Raw genomic sequence first — 17,762 nt, 5'->3', positions numbered from 1 at the left:
AATCTGTTTTAAAACAATAAGAATAATTGAATATCTTCTTATAATAAACCGTGCACTCAGCTTTAGAAAATATGTCATCACACAGAGCAATGCAGATGATCTAAAATGAGCAAAAGTAAAATTCAAAATGGAATGTGTCACCTGAACTCCAGTGTCCAGACAGGCATGCACGCACGTACAGGATCAAAATACAGGGATGAGAAAAATAGCAGAAAATATGTGAAAATGTCACTTTTGCAAATTGTGTTTGGGTGAACTTTGTTTATATTTTCTCCATTTCATATATTTTTGGGTCCCGTCATTATGCAGCCTCTATGTTGATTAAAAAAAAAAGGTGGATGAGAAAAAAAGATACAAGGTGTATGTGATGATGTTTTAGTATTAGTAGAAAATAGCATAATACACACCCGTGTCACCTCCGCAGAAGAATATTCAGTGAAAAGTTTGGAGAATGCCAGGAACACCAATCCCAGTGGTAAATCAACTGGGAAATATTGCTGCTCTTGAAGAAAACCCAGCACTTAGCAGGCAGAGAAAATAAATATTTATTTAGTAACTAAGCGTTTACCTCCTGGGCAAGAGGGTGGATGGCTTGTAAAATTTTAATGTTTTTTTGCCAGGATGATCTACTGGCTCTCTCAGGCTGCATTCCTGTTGGCAGGGAGAAAATAGTTATTTCCCTTACTTTGCATATCAAGCAGTTTTTCTTCTTACCGTTTTTAAAAACTTCCCTGATGCCCCTGGAGAACGTGGAGGGTAAAAGCGTGTCTGTGGCCAGCGTGTGTCTGTGGTTGTCTCATTGCTGATTCCAGGACACTCCTGCAGAAACATCTTTCAGGTTGTCAAGGAGGGCGTGAGACTTGACTGTGAACAGGAAGCCCACCAAGGTGCTAGTTTCCTCCTGGCAGGAACTGGTGACCTAGGCAAGTCACTGCGCTTTGGCTCATTCCCCACCTGCCAGAGAGCTCCCTCTGCTTCAGGTTTTGTTCTAAGTGCTGAATCCCCTATGCCTCCTTGCAGGGGCACTTTCATTACGTCATTTTCCAGACAGTGAAACTCAGGACCACGAATGTGAGGTCATGACCTAAGGTGACTCCAAGAGGGTCAGCCAGGCCAGCTTAGAGCCCCCTCAATCTAGCTTCCGAGTCTGAGCTCTTTACCATAGCAAAGATACTATCCTTAGTATCTTTATTTTTGTTTTTAGTTTTCGTCATCAATATGGGTGGTAGTACAGACATCCTGCTCATTATTGTGATCTTCATAATTATCTTTCTCCTTCTCAGACTTGTGTTTTTGAGGTGCTGAGTGTAGAATGCATAGAGCTTTTAAAGGCTGGGCTTCTGGCATCTGGACAGACTGAAGACGATAGCATGGGTGAGGAGCATCTGTGACCAAAGAGGAGCTCTGCTCTTTGGCCATGCTGCAAATGTGAGTCCAAAGAGAACTCACCTGACAGGTGAGCTGCCAAGCTCCACGTGGGCTATTGCATTTGAACTTCTCAGCCCGATACAGTGGATGCTGCTAGCCCAGCAAATGGGTGGGAAACCAAGGGCCTGAGATGTGAAGATGCTTGTTCCCTCCCAGGTGCTGATCCAGAGATCCCCCCGTGGCTGTGCCAAGTCCTACCTCCATGCTGTTGCTGCATCACTAGGCCTTTTGATTTTTCTAGAAAGCTCCTCTGTTCTTCTCCCGTGGAGAGCATTACCGACTTGTCCTTGAATCTTCCCTTATCATCAAGGCCACTTGACCTCCCTCAGACCAAGGACTCACACTGAAAACCCTCCTCCCAGCTGCGATGATTTTCTGAAATGAGTTCTATTAGATCTCCTAAGTGTCACAGATTCACTGAGCATTCACAGTGCTGTCACAGGCTCTTTCTTCTCCTAAAATTGCCGTCGCATCGTAACTTAATAATTAGAGATGATCTCAGCTTCTAAGGCCTTCTTGTTTAATATCAACAGACCCCAGATGGCCTGGTGGGGGCTGCAGTTCATTCCCCATAGCATAAGAAAGGGAAAGCAGGAGAAAAATGTCACCTTGGCTCCTTTGTCACCCTGTGTCTCTTGCATCCAGACCTGGAACAGGGGAGCCTCTTAGGAAACAGAGGAAGCAGGAGCGCTGTTCATTAGGAGACAAGTTGCAGGCCCCACTGAAGACACTGTGCTTACTTCCCTCTGCACCTTGAGGACTGTTGGAGGAGAACGGCTGATGTCTGTAGCTGCCTCTGGGATGCTGTAAGCCAGGCCAGCGAGGTGGGGCCACTGTCGCCAGACACCTCTTGTTATGGATCTAAAGCAGTGCTCCCCCAAATGCATGTACAATTAGTGACTGGCGTAAAAGACTATTTAGGTGTTTCACAGGTATAAAGCTCCATAGCCTTGAATCATTTATTGAGAAAATCATTCCTTTGGAAGGAGCTTCTATTAACTTCAGTTGGTAAAATTCACTTTGGTGTAAATATGTCCTTAATACTTGTCTAACTGGTGCTAATCATTCTTTGAACGAGAGAATAGGCTCTAGGTTCACAGCCTGTAGCTGATGTTGGAACATGCAGGCCTCTGCCACCACAGGGCTGGGAAATCAACCCTCCTGAATTATGAACTGAACGTGAACTAAGACTCAGAAATCACACAAACAGAGAATGAAGTAATCTTCTTGACTGCTGTCAGTCAGAAGCTATGAGCTGCTCTTTCAAATGTGAATCGTCTCTCACATGTCCCCGTGAATTGGACTTAGCCTCCCATACTTCCCAGCGAAGGGACCAGCCTGGACTCCCCCTGGGCCTCCCACCTGGCCACCTGACTTACTGCAGGAAAACATGGCTCAGCCTGGAACTGCACCATGGTCAGGCACTTTGTAAGCACTGGGAAGAGAGAGTGATCAAGAGAATAAATACTGCATCAAACTGGAGAAGCTGGCAGCTCACAGTCTAGAGGAGGGGAGAAGGTAGACTTAAGCTGGTTTGGAGATCCACAGCATTTACAAGTGCTAGGAAGAAACCAAACAGGGCCTTGGCAAGGGTAGTGGTGAGGGATGGGGTGCCTTGGGTGGGGTAGCTCTGGAAAGCCTCCCCGAGGAGGTGCCCTTGGGGTTTGTTCTGCAGGAGAAGCAGGAGCTGGTCACATGCAGAACTGGATACACACGTGGCTGGAGTGTGGGCTTGGAGGAAGAGGGAAGACATGAGCTTTGAGAGGCAGAGAGGTGAGATCCTCGAAGGTCAGCTCCTTGCAGGAGGCCAGACCCTATGCCTTGAACGATGAACAGAGGTTCTGTGATCATTTTGGAGACTGTGCTTATGAGATGGAAGATGGGTTGAAGGGAGAAGAGAGAGTGAATAAGAGTGACTGTGTTCATGAGGTGGCGCCAGATGGGAGATGGGAGAATGATGATGACCTTTACCAAACAAGTCCTTACCACCCGCCAGTGTCTATCCTAAGCGCCTCAGATAGTTAACCAATCTGACTGAGCTGGTGAGGCTGAGGGAATCAAGCACTTTGGCTTGGCAGGAAATGCGGAAGGAAGAACTTGTAAGGGACCAAGGACGGGCAAAGGGATTTCTGTTTTGGAAATCAACGGAGCTGTTCATTGATGCAGTCGTTCAGAATACACTTGAGTCCCCACTCAACATGCCAGCTGGTTCTGGGGAATGCTATGGTGCAGTATGAGTGACATACCACGTCTCTGTCCCCGGGAGTTTGAATTCTAGAGCAGAGGCAAGTTATACTCAAACACTCCACAAGTAATCGGTAGCTTGGTGTGTTTGCAGCATTGTAATTGGGGCCTTCTTGATTCCAAGGATCCCATGGGTCTGTGGGGCCATCTGGCTGGCAGTAGGATTTGCAAGTTCAAGCTCAGGGGAGACATTCTGGCTTACCCAGGGGCTCTGCGAAATGTAGTCTAGACAATGTTTTTAGATACTTTCACTGCATGCGGCATGGTGCACCTTAGAAAGGCCACCGTGAAGTGCTGTTTACAGGAACCACAGTCTCATTTGGAGATGGGTTATCAGTTCTCTTGATGTCCTCCAAAGTGGAACAAGAGTAGACCCCTCTGAGTATTCCTCTTGATGGGCGTGACACACAGCTGCTGCTGGTTGGCCAGCCTTTGATGCCAGGAAGCTGACAGGGCCAGTGTCACTGGGTGGGGGCCATATGTCCTCCAAATAAGCACTTTCTTATCCTTCTACTGAGGGAAGCTGGGCAAGAACACAAGCCCCTTTCATGGTACAGACACCTAGGCCTGGCCTATAGGTGAGGAGCGTTTCTTTCCCCATTTACTCTTTGCTCCTGAGAGAGACTTTGCACAGTGCAGAGGAACACAGACGGGAAGCCCCGCGGATGGTTGGCAGCGTCCTCCTTGAGAGCCTGCTCCCTTCTCCTTGGCTCTGCAACCAGCTCATCGCCTCTCAGGACAGCGGCTTTGATCAGCTGCCTGCTGAGTCTCTGGACCTCGTCTGGTTCTTTTGCTGTTAGATAATCTGAAGTTTGTAGTTCTTGGGAATTCACATCATCAGGCCCTGTCGACCCTTAAGTCTTTGTCTCTCTTTCGTCTTTTGTCCTCCTTGTTCCTGGCATATAGGAGCTGTCCAGGGTATGCTGTCTGATCCAGCCAGGCGGGACTGTCCCCTTTCCTCTGCAGACTTTGTCCTTCCCACCTGTTCTTTCCCTTGTTCTGTTGTCTTCTGAAGGATGCCTTCTTCAGCCTTCTTCTGCACCCTCCCAGAGCTCCTGTTTAATTGCCATGTCATCCATGGAAGCTTTCGACATTCTCCACCACCGAGAAGTGGTCTCTTGTCCTCTGCTTCCTGCAGAGGTCTGTATAGCTCAAGTTGTGGATCACCACCGTAGGAGTGCCTTCACATTATTGTCCAAGTTGGCCTATGAGGATGTAGGCATTCTGTTCACAAGCTATGTGGCTCCATGAGACAGCCCAGCCAAATGGCACATGTTCTAAAGATCTTGTAGTTCCCTCTACCAGATTGTTAGCTCCTGAAGAGAGAGAGAGCTCTTAGCTCGTTCCAGCTGTATCCCAAACGTATTGTGTGTGGTTAAGGCTTCATAGCGATTTGTTGAGCATTTATTCACACACCCCACCATGTACACACACACCATTGGTTGTTTTTTTTTTTTTTTTGTCTATGTATAGGTGAACTAATTGAAAATATTTTATTAAAAATGCATCAATCAGCACTAGAAATGGTGATGCAAAAGTAGTAAAGTAATATTGTAAAGTAATATCTTGTAAAGTAATATTGGTGATAGTCAGCATTTATTAGAATCTTATTATGTACCAGGTACTTTACTGAGCACTTTATATACATATTATCTCACTTTATCCTCACAATTACCCACTGTGATATTACTCACCAATATCATTTCTGTTTTGAAGAGGAGATAGAGAGGTCTAGAGAGGTGAAGTCACTTGACTGTGCTGAAGCCAGTTCCAACCCCGGAATTCTGGATCACGTTGCAGTTTGTTCTTGGTTAGTAATCATTTTCAGGCATAGACTCTGAACTGTCGTGTGGAGGGTATCGTGTACTGGTTTTAATTTTTAGCATGGCGTTTTCGCTGACATAGGAGGGTCACTGTTTTTTCCTCCTGTTGAACATGTTTATTGTGGACTAATAATTTGCCAGGCTCTTTCCTGGTCACTGTGGATGGGGATGAAAAGATGGCCCTGTCTTCAGGAGCCTTGTGGTAGACTGGGAGATTGTGTATCCCAAGGCCCTGAGCAGATGGTCAGTTGACTCTTCAAACAAGTTCACAGGAGAAAGACATAAGGAAGGGTTTCAAGAAGGTGGCCCAGAGGAGAGTTCTTACAAGGAGAATTTTGAAGGATGGGCAGGGGTCTTCAAGTAGGGAGAGGGTCTCCTCTGCAGAGGGAAGAACACCAGCAGATGTGCAGAGAGCACGGACGGTGGAGCAGCTGGACATAGCTTGGCCCATTTAGTATTGCCACCTCATGGCTCAATTAGCTGACAACCGTGTGGGCTTACACGAATTCACTCTCCGTGAGTGAGACACTGCTGTGGCTAGTACGACACAGGGAGGTGGTTTTACCAACACTGAGGGATAAATGGACCATCCCTCATGGCTGTGGCTTTGTCTACCTGCCTTTGCCTTGGCCTTCGGGTAGCTCACTGGCCACTGAGCAAACTCATGTTCTCTTGGGCCACAGTCACCACTAAGGCAGCTTCCAAAAGGGGAGCTTCTCATGGGCTCTTAGGGAGTATGCAGGGGAGCGATGCTCCAATTCCCTTAGAGGGTTTAATGGGAGAATTTGCAGGATTCTGCAGTGGTTCCCTTGGGGCAGTTTGCAGAGCCACTTGTCTCTTTAATTCATCTACTCAGTTTGTCACTCTTAGGCAGTTTATACAGGTGTGGCAGTTTGCTCTTGATTAGTAATCATTTTCAGACATAGATTCATCTATACAGGAGTGGCAACTGGCCTTGCCAACCCCTTCTTAAACTTGTGCTCAGTCACCAACCCAGGAACTGCTCTCTTGCCTTTGACTTCTTCTGTTCCATTTTTGTCCCTTTTGTAAGATCTTTTCTCCTAAAATTCCTCTAGATTCAACTTCCTGTTGCTCTTCTTGTTGACTTTGTGTCTGTATTTAGTGCTACTATAACATAATGCCAGAGAATAATGTTTAAAGAACAAAAAGTTATTGAGTGAAGAATTTGGAGGCTGAGAGGTCCCATATCAAGATGCCAGCATTTGGCAAAGTTCTTCTTGCTGTGTCATCACATGGGAAAAGGCAGAAAGGCAAGAAAGAGCAAGGGTCTAATTCAGCCTTTAATAAGGAATCCATTCCCACTATTTGAGAGGGGGTACCCCATGACCCAAATACCTCTCTTCCATGAGGACAAGGCTCTAGATGACTCCATCATGAAAGCCTATTTTCTTTTGGAGAAGAACAAGCAGGAAACTCAACTTACCCTGTGCCTGGGGAGAGGAGTCTGGCCAGCTGTCCACAGCTGACCTGACAACGTGGCCCCTCTGTCAGTGTGTGTCCGTACTAATGCCCGTATGTCCAGCTGGTAGGCATAATGTTTGGCCACAGCCTTACCGACACCCTCCCTGAGACTTCTACAAACACACATCCTCTGGTAACAGAGGATTGTCTTGGGTGGCCCGTTGATACCTTCTGTGGTGTGTGCCAGTCACCTCTCTGAAACACCAAGGTTCGGAGAAATGACCTCCTTCCTTTCACTGCTGTGTCCTCACCACAAAGCACCCTTGGGTTACCAGCCGTAATTACTTTCCCAAGTGCTGTTGGAAAGTGGGAGCTCGGGAGGGATGTGCCTGATGCTGGAACTCCCAGGCCTGACTCTCCCTGGCCTTCTCCTGTCCCCTGCAGACGGAACCCTCTGCACTTCCACCTCATCGCTGACTCCATCGCCGAGCAGATCCTGGCCACGCTCTTCCAGACCTGGATGGTGCCCGCTGTGCGTGTGGACTTCTACAATGCAGATGAGCTCAAGGTACGGGAGGGAGGAAGCCCGAGGCCTCCCTGGCCTGTCCCCATGGGGAGCTTTTCTCTGCCCCTTTAAATTGACTCACAGTGGCAGACGTAAGGGCTCCTCTGGATAATGTCCAGGATATGACGGAGGTTGCCATTATTACTGAGAGCACTAAGGCAACCAATCCATTAACACAGAATCCATGCCAGTCCCTCGGTGCGGGAGGCCGTATCTGAAATGTCCCATGTAGGATTGGAGAGGATTTTGTTCCCCAGTGAGGTAAATCCTGAACTCAGTCTGAGCGACCTGGGTTGGAATTTGTGTATGGTCATTGACTGGTCTTAAGATGCAAGGTGAGTCACCTTCCTCTGGCCCTGTTTTCTCAATGGTAGGAAGGTGGTTAAAATTTCAACTCACGGTGTAACTAAGAGGCTCAAATGAGCGAATATAGGTGCAGATGTTTTAAAAACACTATGCTGAATAATTATGTGTCAGACCAGAGGGATTCAACCAAATGAGATCTTTGCTTAAAGTCCTTCCGTAGTGCCACCTTGCTTGCATGGAGACTGAGATCACATTCTGATTAGAAGCCCTGTCTTTCTGCCTCTTGCCTCTTCTAACAGCACCATCTCTTGTAATTTTTGCAGAATTTCCCCCATTCCCAGCTCTGTTTAATAGAGAAGTCCTCCGGTTCTCTTTGCCTTCTTTTCTGTGTTTAAGTCTTTGTTTATACTGATCCTTCTGTCCCATGTGCCCTTCCCACCTACCTTGTCACAATTCCTACCCACTGTTAGGACCCAGTTGCATTACCACCTCCTCTGGGCACCGTCCCCAACCTCCTCAGGGAATACGAAGGCATTTTCTTTTCTCGTTTATCTACTGCAACATTCTTAATGGGGTATGGGGAAAAGAAGCACACCTTATTCTTTTCAGTGTTTCTGGTGCAAAATAGGCGCCCTGTAATGCTTGCGGATTTAGCAAATTGTTATTATTAGAGGAGCACGGAACGTTGCAGAAACGCATTGATGCTTTGTCTCCAGTCACCTTGGGAAGGACTCAACATCTAGGCAAGAGGCTGATTCTGGTAAATTGCTTGTTCCAAACCTTATAAAGCCATTATCTTTTCATTTCAGAGCCATAACATTTTAAATAGATCACAGAGATGCCAGCCGGAGTTTCTGATTTTTCACGTGTTTCAGGCTCTGAGGTTGATCGAGATGTTCAGAATTTAGCATTTGGGGATTGTCGCGGTAATTTGTGTGCCATTCCAATCTATTCTGAGCTAAAATTGATTAACACTCTTAAAAGGGGAAAAACAAAATTTAGCAAATTGCCGCACTAATTAAGGTGAAAGCAAGCCACTCTGTCTCCCAGGGTCTTAGCGCCAACACCATGGGGAGAAGCAACGGGAGAGGAGGAGCAGCAGCTGTCGTGGGTGGAGGCCTCTGCCTCCTGCTCCCTGTTCACCCTTCTCTGTGCTGTGGCCCTTGCAAACCTGTACTCTGTGCTTATCAAGAAAACACAGCAGATTGAAAGGAAGCCCCAGTTCAAATCCCAGTTTCCCACTGAAGAACCATCTAAGTGGTTCTGATGGTTGGTTCTCTCGCTGTTGAGTGAGTGGGGACAGCCTCAATGGCCCAGGTGAAGGGCCACCAGTGCCCACAACCAGGCAGTTCTCAATGCTAACCCTTCAGTCAGGGTAGTGTGCACCTGTAGTAGTCCTAGCTACTTGGGAGGCGGAGGCAGGAGGATCGCTTGAGCCCAGGAGTTTGAGGAAGCCTGGGCCACTTAGCAAGGTGATGCTTGCTTAAAAAAAAAAAAAATCCTCTGCTTCATGGCTATATGCTACTTAAAGTGCTTGCTTGTGCTCATGTGGCCTTTTATGAAGTCCTTTGGTAGTTGGGAGGCAGAAGTGTGAGGCAGCCTGGGCTGAGCTCTTCTCCTGGGAGCCCAGGGCTTCTCAGAGGTCTCAGATGCTCCAACTCCTGCTCCCGTGTCCATACAGGTAGACCAGTTGTCCACTGTTTGACATATATAATTCTTATCCATTGGGAATTGAAGCTCCCCTGGCTTAAAAAATAATAATCTTAACAATATGAAGGGTTCAAAAGGTCAGTCTCCAGAGTCTTGTTCTCCCCCCAGCCTCTACCACTGACAACCCAAGAGAAGAGTCCTAATACCTGCATAGTTCTCTACCAATTGGTCACCCCTCTGTTGCATTCCTGAGCCCCATGAGACTTGTCAGAATCCAGTAGGACACTGAGAATGAAAGATTTTTAGAGAACTTACTTTCTCCACCATAATAATGACAACAGTAGTAATAATTTACACAGAATCCAGCTCAACACAGCCACAACCATCACCTGCCCATTCCCCCTGCCCAGCCCCCTCATCCCGTGACACCATCATCTACACAGCTGCTCATCCAGACCTGGGAATTCCTCTCTTTCCCTTGCCCTGCCTCCAACCATCACATGTGCTACCTTGATCCTGCTATTCCTGTAATCCTCTTCCTTCTCTTCCCAACTCATGTGATCTTCCCCAGCACAATGGCAACTTTTTTTTTTTTTTTTAATACAGGCTTGTCTCCACCTTCTCTTCCACTCACCTTTTCTCTCCCAAATTGCTATTCATGGGCAAGAGTCAGCTTTCCAAAAAGCAAGGCCACCTGACCTACCCCTTTCCTCTGGTAAACCACCATGGCTTCCCAGTTCTCATAAGACAGAAACCACTTTCGAGCAAACTGTTTCTACTGGCAGTTCAGCTGTTCCCCAGCCTCCTTTCTCCACCCCACTGGTAGATAATCCAGGTTCTTTGGCTGAAGCAATGTCCACAGAGGAAAACCTGCCCTGCCTTCCTCCTCTCACAGAGGTTCTTTTGTTACATGTTCTTGTAGGATCACATACATTTCTCCTGGAAACTCATTACAGTGGATTTTTTCGTGCTGTTGTGTGATGAGCTGATAAATGTCTCTGTCTCCCCTAGACCACAGACTGAAGAATGACCAGGTCCTGTCTGATTTTTACCACCCTCGTATGCCTCATGCCTGGTGTGATAACTGTGTGAGTGACACACAATGAGTTCAAAGCTGGGTCCTTAAGAATGACAAAGCCACAGATTCCTTTGTCCCCACCACAGGTCTTCATTCTTGAGGCCTCTTGTGCCTTGGGTTTAGGTGGGCAGCTAGGTGTTTGCCTACCTGTGACCACACAGTGGCATAAATCAGGCAGCTCCATCTGTACCAGCCCAAGTCCCAGAGCAGCCCTGTGACAGCTGAGTGAGTGCTTTTTTTGTGACAGTTACAAGAAAGGGCACATGTGGAAACATCCTGTAGATGACATCAGAGAATGAGTTGGAACAGGAGAGAAGCAGGCTCAGGCTGTGTTCCGCAGTTGTGTTAGATAAGCGTGTCAGACGGCACCTTGCGGGCACAGAGGATGGCCTCCCTTGATACAGCTCCAAGAAATCACTTCGTGTAGCTGTTGGAAATGGCGTTTCTAAGAAATGCTCCTGTGGGCCCCTTATTATATCTGCTTGTGCTGGAGATTGAGTAATAGGGAATAGGAACTTTATGAAGGATCGGTGCATGATTAAAAATGAACTGTGGGAAATTCGCGATGGACCGGTACGCGTCTCCATAATGACCAATTAGTGTGGATTTGCAAATAGCGATCGCTCAGCCTGCCCATCTCTGTGGTGTGCGGAATGCTCATTGGTCTTCCTGATATTTACATGGCCCATTTATTTTCAGCCTCCAAGTCCCCATATCAACTGGCTACCAGGACTGGCCACATTTCTGTTCTCTGATCTCTGCTCAAAGCATGCAGCTCTGAACATCCGCAGAGGAGGAGGAAGAGGAGAACTCCTTTGGTGTAGAGCTTTGTAGATGGTGGCATGCTGACACTCGGGGCAGTCCTGTGCCGTGGAGAGAAAAGTTTGTTTACCTCCATTCACAGATAATTCGTAAACTGGAATACAGAGTTGAAAAATAATTACCTAAAATCAGGCAGCTAAGAAACGCCAAGGCTGATATTTGAGTTTTCCCTTTGAAAAAGAAATGGTATCACACACAGGATTATGTAATCCACTGGACAGGAAGGAAAGGAGAGAGCTACGTGAACTTGGGCTCAGGATTCCTTCTGTCGGTGTCCATGGCCACACAGACTGTGTCTAACCTCTCGTACTGATGGAACATTTACTTCATTTCTGTATTTTTTGTGCTTCTCTCCTGGAACTCTTCACCCAACTCTATGGAATAGGTTCAATTGTCCCCATTCTACAGATAAGGCAACCCAGGCTTAGGGAGGCTAAATAACTCCAGAGCATGTGGCTGCTGTGCCAGAGCCGGGATTAAAATCCAGAACTCAGTTCATAGCTGCCAGTCTTTCTCCTGTGTTACATCTCCCTCTCTGTGGCTTGCCTAAGCTGAAATACCAACTTTAATTCTAGCTAGACAAGGGTCCTGTATGCTCTCTCCTTTTCTGGCTGTTCCTGAAGAACAAATGAATAAAGCGTGAACCCTGGATTTAGAAGCCCGCTAAGAATGGTGCTTCCTGCTGGGGATAAAAGTGACCCATTCCAGGGTGGTTTGGGATGGCTCTGTCTCTGCCATCCTGGGATCAGGTTCTAAACTAGGCGGCCATCATTCTAGAGGGTTTGCTTTAAATCAGCAAAACATCCCTTGCCAGTTTTCAGACAAGGCCCTGCAGATCTCCCAGCCTTTCATCTTGCCCCATTTGGCCCAGAAAGTCACCCTCTTGCCCCCGCCCAGGGGCGGATGATCCTGAGCTCATGAAGGGAAGCAGCTGGGCTAGTGGCTGTTTCATGATCCGCCTGTCCAGCGGGGAGCCCTAATTTATCTCCTTTTCTCTTAGACCTGATGCCTGCTCGTTACCCACATCAGAAAGCTCATGAAGTGGGATTCAGGACTGTGGTTACAGAAAATATTGATGGTTGACTCTGAAAATTGGCTTCCTACTCCTCCTTAATTGCCTTTGTGGAGTGTGGAGGCTGTTCAGGTGGCTGTGATCGCTCAGCCCCCTGCAGTCTTCTGGGAGGCAGCTTCCATTGTTCTTCTCCCTGGAGGGGTGGTCAACTGCCCCTCGCCTGTCTAGGTCCTGGGAAGGCATACTTCCTGAAGTTGGGCATTTTCAGCTGGGAGGCCATGAAGAGAACACAACCACAGTGTCTCTGAGTAGGAAGAGAGCCCAGGACCCATAGCTTTTTTTGAACAAATGGGTCCTCGAGGGGAAGATGAGCTGCCTGAGATCTCTTAAATAATTTTTCCTGGCATAGACCTTTTCCCAGAGCCGGGTCTTTGTTTGCTGATGCCAGGCCTTGGAATACAGTTCAAAGTTTCCACATTCGGTGACGGTTGGGCTTCAAGTGCTGTGACCAGATATCCCCATGGGGCTGGAGCACTTCCAGGGAGACCTGGGCACATCTCAGGGACACCCTGATCTGCTGCTCTAGGATGCCCTGCCCAGGAATGGTTGTGCAGTGGGTGTGAGGCCTTCTGATCAGATGGACACCCAGAATGATGTCCGGAGCTTAGTAGCCTGTGAACTCAGAAGCTCGGATCCCCTTTTATTGGTGATGATTAAGAGCAGTTAAAGCCTTATCATGCACTCAATGAATTCTGTTTCCTTCCCCTTCCCTCAGTTGTCTGCCTTTTGTATAGACAGTCTCCGACTCATGGTGGTTCGACTTCACAATTTCTCAGTTTTACAGTGGTAACAATGTGCTATGCATTCAGTGGAACCTGTTCTGTGGATTTTGAATTTAAGTCTTTCCTGGCTGTAGGTACATGGTAGGTGCATCCACTCTTGTTATGCTGGGCAGCAGCAGCAGCAGCAGCAAGGAGCTGTAGTCCCAGCCAGCCCTGCAATCAAAGAGTAAATAATCAGTACTCTACAGTGTTCTGTGGTGCTCAGCTATGATTTTTGGGAGGTTATGCATTAAGTGCATTTTTGAATTGTAATGATTGCAACTCAAAATAGGTTTATTGGAATATAGTCCCATTGTAAGCACCTGTATGTGAAGATAGCTGGAATTTACATTTTTGTTTTTTGGGGTTTTTTTTGTACCAGAGATTGAACCCAGGGGTGCTTAACCCCTGAACCACATCCCCAGCCCTTTATTTTTTTTATTTATTTATTTTTATTTTGAGACAGGGTCTCACTGAGTTGCTTAGGGCCTTACTGAGTTGCTGAGGCTGGTTTTAAACTCATGATCCTCCTGTGCATCAGCCTCCCAAGCCACTGGGATTACAGGCATGCACCACTATACCTGGTTCCTCTTTTATTTTTTAAGTAATAATTACCATATCACAGAACAGTAGATATTATGTGGCATCTCCCTGCATGCATATCACATAATTTGGTCGGTTTTCCTCCCCAGAACTTTCCCTCACCTCCCCTGCCTCCCAGTGGTCTCTCTTCTATTTTCATGACATCTCTTTTTTACTTTTTCCCTTCAACTTCTACGTATGAGAGAAACCATATGACATTTGTCTTTCTGAATCTGGCTGGTTTCATTTAACATGATGTCCTCCAGATCCATCCATTTTCCTACAGATGATTTAATTTTGTTCTTTATGGCTGAACAAAACTCCTGTGTGTATATGTGACACTTTTTCTTAATCCATCTGTCTGGTGACAGACACCTAGGCTGGCTCCATAGAGTAATTATTGTCTTACAGCTTCTTTTGTCCAATCCCACGTGTCATCACCTCCCCTTCTCCCACAGTGACTGCTGGCCTCTCACGAGGCCATACATTGTGGCTTTGCTTTTATAATAGTGGATGGGTTTATGCTGTTGTTCCTCCTGCTCTTCTTGGTCTCATGGTACAAAGAAGATCTGGCAGAGGATGAGTGTATGCAGGTGTGCAAAAATTTCCACGCACCCATTTTCTTTATTGCTTTTCGGTTCCCGGGGTATCCATGTGGTTTGCGAGTATGGAGCTGGTTCTCTGAAGCCCACAGGGCACCTCTGGCCCTTTGCAGAGGCTGATCTCTCAGATAGTGAGGGCAAGGTCACAGAAAGGACATGGATGGGTAAATGTAACTTGTTTGAATACACACTTTTATATATTTAGAAGACTGGTCTTTGGCTATTAAATTAGGAACCTTAAAAAAGTAGGCAACTGGCTGGGGTAGTGGCTCAGTGGTACGGTACTTGCCTAGCATGGGTGAGAAACTGGGTTCGATCCCTGGAACCATGTCAAAATAAAAAACAAAGGTTTTATGTCCATCTACAACAAAAAAATGTTTTTAAAATTTTTATTAAAAAATTTAGGCAACCATCTGAAATGTTAATCTGTGTTTAAGAAACACCTTTTTATGTCTGTTAAATTCACTTGAGATGCCAGCAGATTTTTTCTTTACATAAGTCAGAGTTCTCTTGACTGGTCCTTGTCACTTTTTGAGAACAGTAGAATCTTCATTAGGAAGGAATTTGGTGGTCATCTGGCATAACCTTCTATTTGTTTTTAATCACTTTCTATACAAACAGTCTTCTGTTTTTAAACACATCCAGAGATAAGTGGTCATTACCTCCCACAGTACCTTGCTCCATATTTAGAAATTCTAGTAGAAATATTCACCTTGGGCTGTACTGAAACCTTCATCTTTTTGAACTTTCCCATTGGTCCTGAGCATTAATAAAAACCAAGTGCAATCATGTATGCCCTTTGTCAGCCAGCGTAGCCTGTCTGCCTTCCCTACTAGGCTGTGAGAACCTGGAGGGCAAGGGATATAACTTTTATCTCTGTGCCCAGCTCTTAGTACAAAACCTAGCCAATGGTGGCCCCCAAACAAATGAGTGGTTCTGTGCACTGGGGCTGGGCAGAGTTGGGTCAGTTGGTGGCTCGAAGACCTGGAGTATCCACTGAGTCCTCTCTCCTCCTTAATGGCCACTTCATTTCTACAGGCATGTCTCAAGTGACAGTGCTCAGAGCCTTGATGACACTTGGGTGTCTTCTGCCCTGCATGTTGATAAATGGTCTCCAGGTGGCTATCTTGCATGGACATCTTCCATTTTATCTCTACCTCATATCTTTATCATTTTCTGAGATTTTAAAATCACTGCATTTTTTTTTCAATATTCACTTACATGATATTTCCCAGCTGGACCTCTAATTGGTCTGAGCTCAAAGACTTATCAAACTTACTGAAAACAATTAAGTGCCCTGGACTAGCCCTGTTCCTATTGTGTGCATAATTTTTTCTCGTTTTGCTGATTTGCTGTGGTTTTCCTTCTGTATAGCTCATTGACCTTGAAGAAGGAGGTGCTTCTGCATACCCGATGTCATCATGTCCCATCAAGAACTCCATGCAATACACAGGGCACATATTTATTTTATTAGTAAGGAATTTGCCAAATGGATCATCAGAATGCTACTGACCAGAGGTAGAACTGATGGTAGCGTCTAATTCTTCTGACCTCCTCTGCTTGCTGTTCTCTTGTGCCATAATCTTCCCAAACAGAAATTGGGTTAAAAACAACTTCTTCAAGAGTGTGGTTGTTACAATGGAATTTAGAATTAAGCTGGATCAAACAAAAATGGGAAGCGAGGGAGGGCGGGAGGAACTTTTTGCAATCGGAACAGTCTTGGTCCACATGATAGAAATGTTAAATGTCTAATTTGGGGGAGTGAAATGTTAAAGCTTTAGTATCTTACGTGAGCTCCTCCTTGTATTTGTTTGGGGCATGTTAGCCTGGGATGGAGTAGCTAAGACAGTATGGTGTAAAAACAGTGAAAATCAGGGGCTCTTGGTACTGCCAGGGCCAGAGTACTGGATGGTTTACCCTTGGGATCATGGCATTCAAGAAAACTTGTCAAGAGCTGAAAAGATTTGTATGCATGTCAGTCAAGAGGGTCCTCTGCAGCACAGGTAAATCAGTGACAAGCTGCCCTCATCATTTACACCCTGAAAAAAACATTTGAATTGAAAGTATTGAAACAAAACCCTTCCTTTAAAAGTAATGGTTCTAGGGTGGGGAATATAGCTCAGTAGAGCACTGGCCTAGCACACGCATAGCTCTAGCACTGTTTTGGACATGCTGTATTCCTGGTGCTTATAAGCCACATAGGGTCGATGGCTATGGGCAAGGTACAGTAGTTGGCTTCTAACACCATACTGTGATGCAAGCATAAAGGGGGAAGAGAAAGATTAGCTTGGAAGAATAAAGGCCCTGCTTCAGCTCTTCTGTGGTGATAATGTGTCCAGAGAAAATGTTTGCAGAGTTTTGTGCAAAACAGGCAGAGATCCAAGAATACTAACCAAGTGCTCTTGTGTAAGGCAATAGAAACCAATATGCTATGTAGGAGCTCCAAAAATACACACCAGTGGTTTTTTTTTTTTTTTTTTTTTTTTTTTGTCTGTTTGCTTTACAGTACCTGGGTTTAACCCAGGGAGCACCCTGTCACTGAACTGTCTCCCCAGCCCTTTGTTTTTATTTTTCAGTTTTAGACAGGGTCTCCCTAAGTTGCTCAGGCTGGCCTCAAAATTGCAATCCTCCTGCCTCAGCCTCCTGAGTCACTGAGATTGCCATTGTATACTGTTTGAAGAAACTATCCTAGATCATTTGCTAGCAATGCAGAGAAAGTAATTGAATGAATACTCACGAATGAAAAGGCCTTGTTCTCAAGGGGCAGGCAGTGGGTGCTCAGAGAAGTTACATGTGGAATGATCTATAGATAATTGTTTTAGGTCAAGTGCAAAGCCAAACACAAATGGCACACATTTGTTTTGAAAACATATACACATAACCAGCTGGTCACAGTCATTTCACAACACCCTGGGGAGTGCACCTCGGGTTTAGAAACGTCTACATTTATTACATTTTGTGGGGTAACTCAGGGGAATCCTTTAACCCTTTGCCTTGATTATTCTAGGGATAAAAAAGTGTGTTTCTGCAAAGCTCAAATGTAATGACTGAGGTAATTATGAATACAACCAGAGCAAGTTTTTGGAAAGATGGTGGCAAATGAAATGAAGTCTATGCAAAATAGGTAGGAAACAAAGTAGGGAAAAAACAGTGACTCTGGAACATTAGGTATTCATATGAAGGAAATAAATAAGCCTTGACTCTCACTTTTTTTTAATTTCCTCTTTTATTTTTTATTTATTTTAAAAAATTGCTTTTAATTTTTAAATACACGACAGCGGAATGCATCACAATTCTTATTGCACATATACAGCACAATTTTCCATATCTCTGTATATAAAGTTGTTGACACCAATTCGTGTCTTCATACATGTGCTTTGGATAATGATGTCCATCACATTCCACCA

The 17,762-nt window shown here is 45.8% G+C and overlaps 1 protein-coding gene across 9 annotated transcripts in view; it reads left to right on the top strand.

Annotated features, from left to right (window-relative positions):
• Window positions 1-17,762, top strand: part of Large1 (LARGE xylosyl- and glucuronyltransferase 1) — a 492,360-nt gene that overhangs the window by 248,801 nt on the left and 225,797 nt on the right. For all 9 annotated transcript variants that reach the window (XM_076855085.2, XM_076855088.2, XM_076855087.2 and 6 more), the window contains one exon: window positions 7,362-7,485. In XM_076855085.2, the coding sequence (XP_076711200.2) occupies window positions 7,362-7,485 (124 nt within the window). The remainder of the gene's footprint in view (window positions 1-7,361; window positions 7,486-17,762) is intronic.

This window comes from Callospermophilus lateralis, chromosome 4, assembly GCF_048772815.1.
Source record: "Callospermophilus lateralis isolate mCalLat2 chromosome 4, mCalLat2.hap1, whole genome shotgun sequence".
In the NCBI taxonomy this organism is placed as follows: Eukaryota; Metazoa; Chordata; class Mammalia; order Rodentia; family Sciuridae; genus Callospermophilus; species Callospermophilus lateralis.
This window is presented reverse-complemented; position numbering and strand designations above follow the sequence as displayed.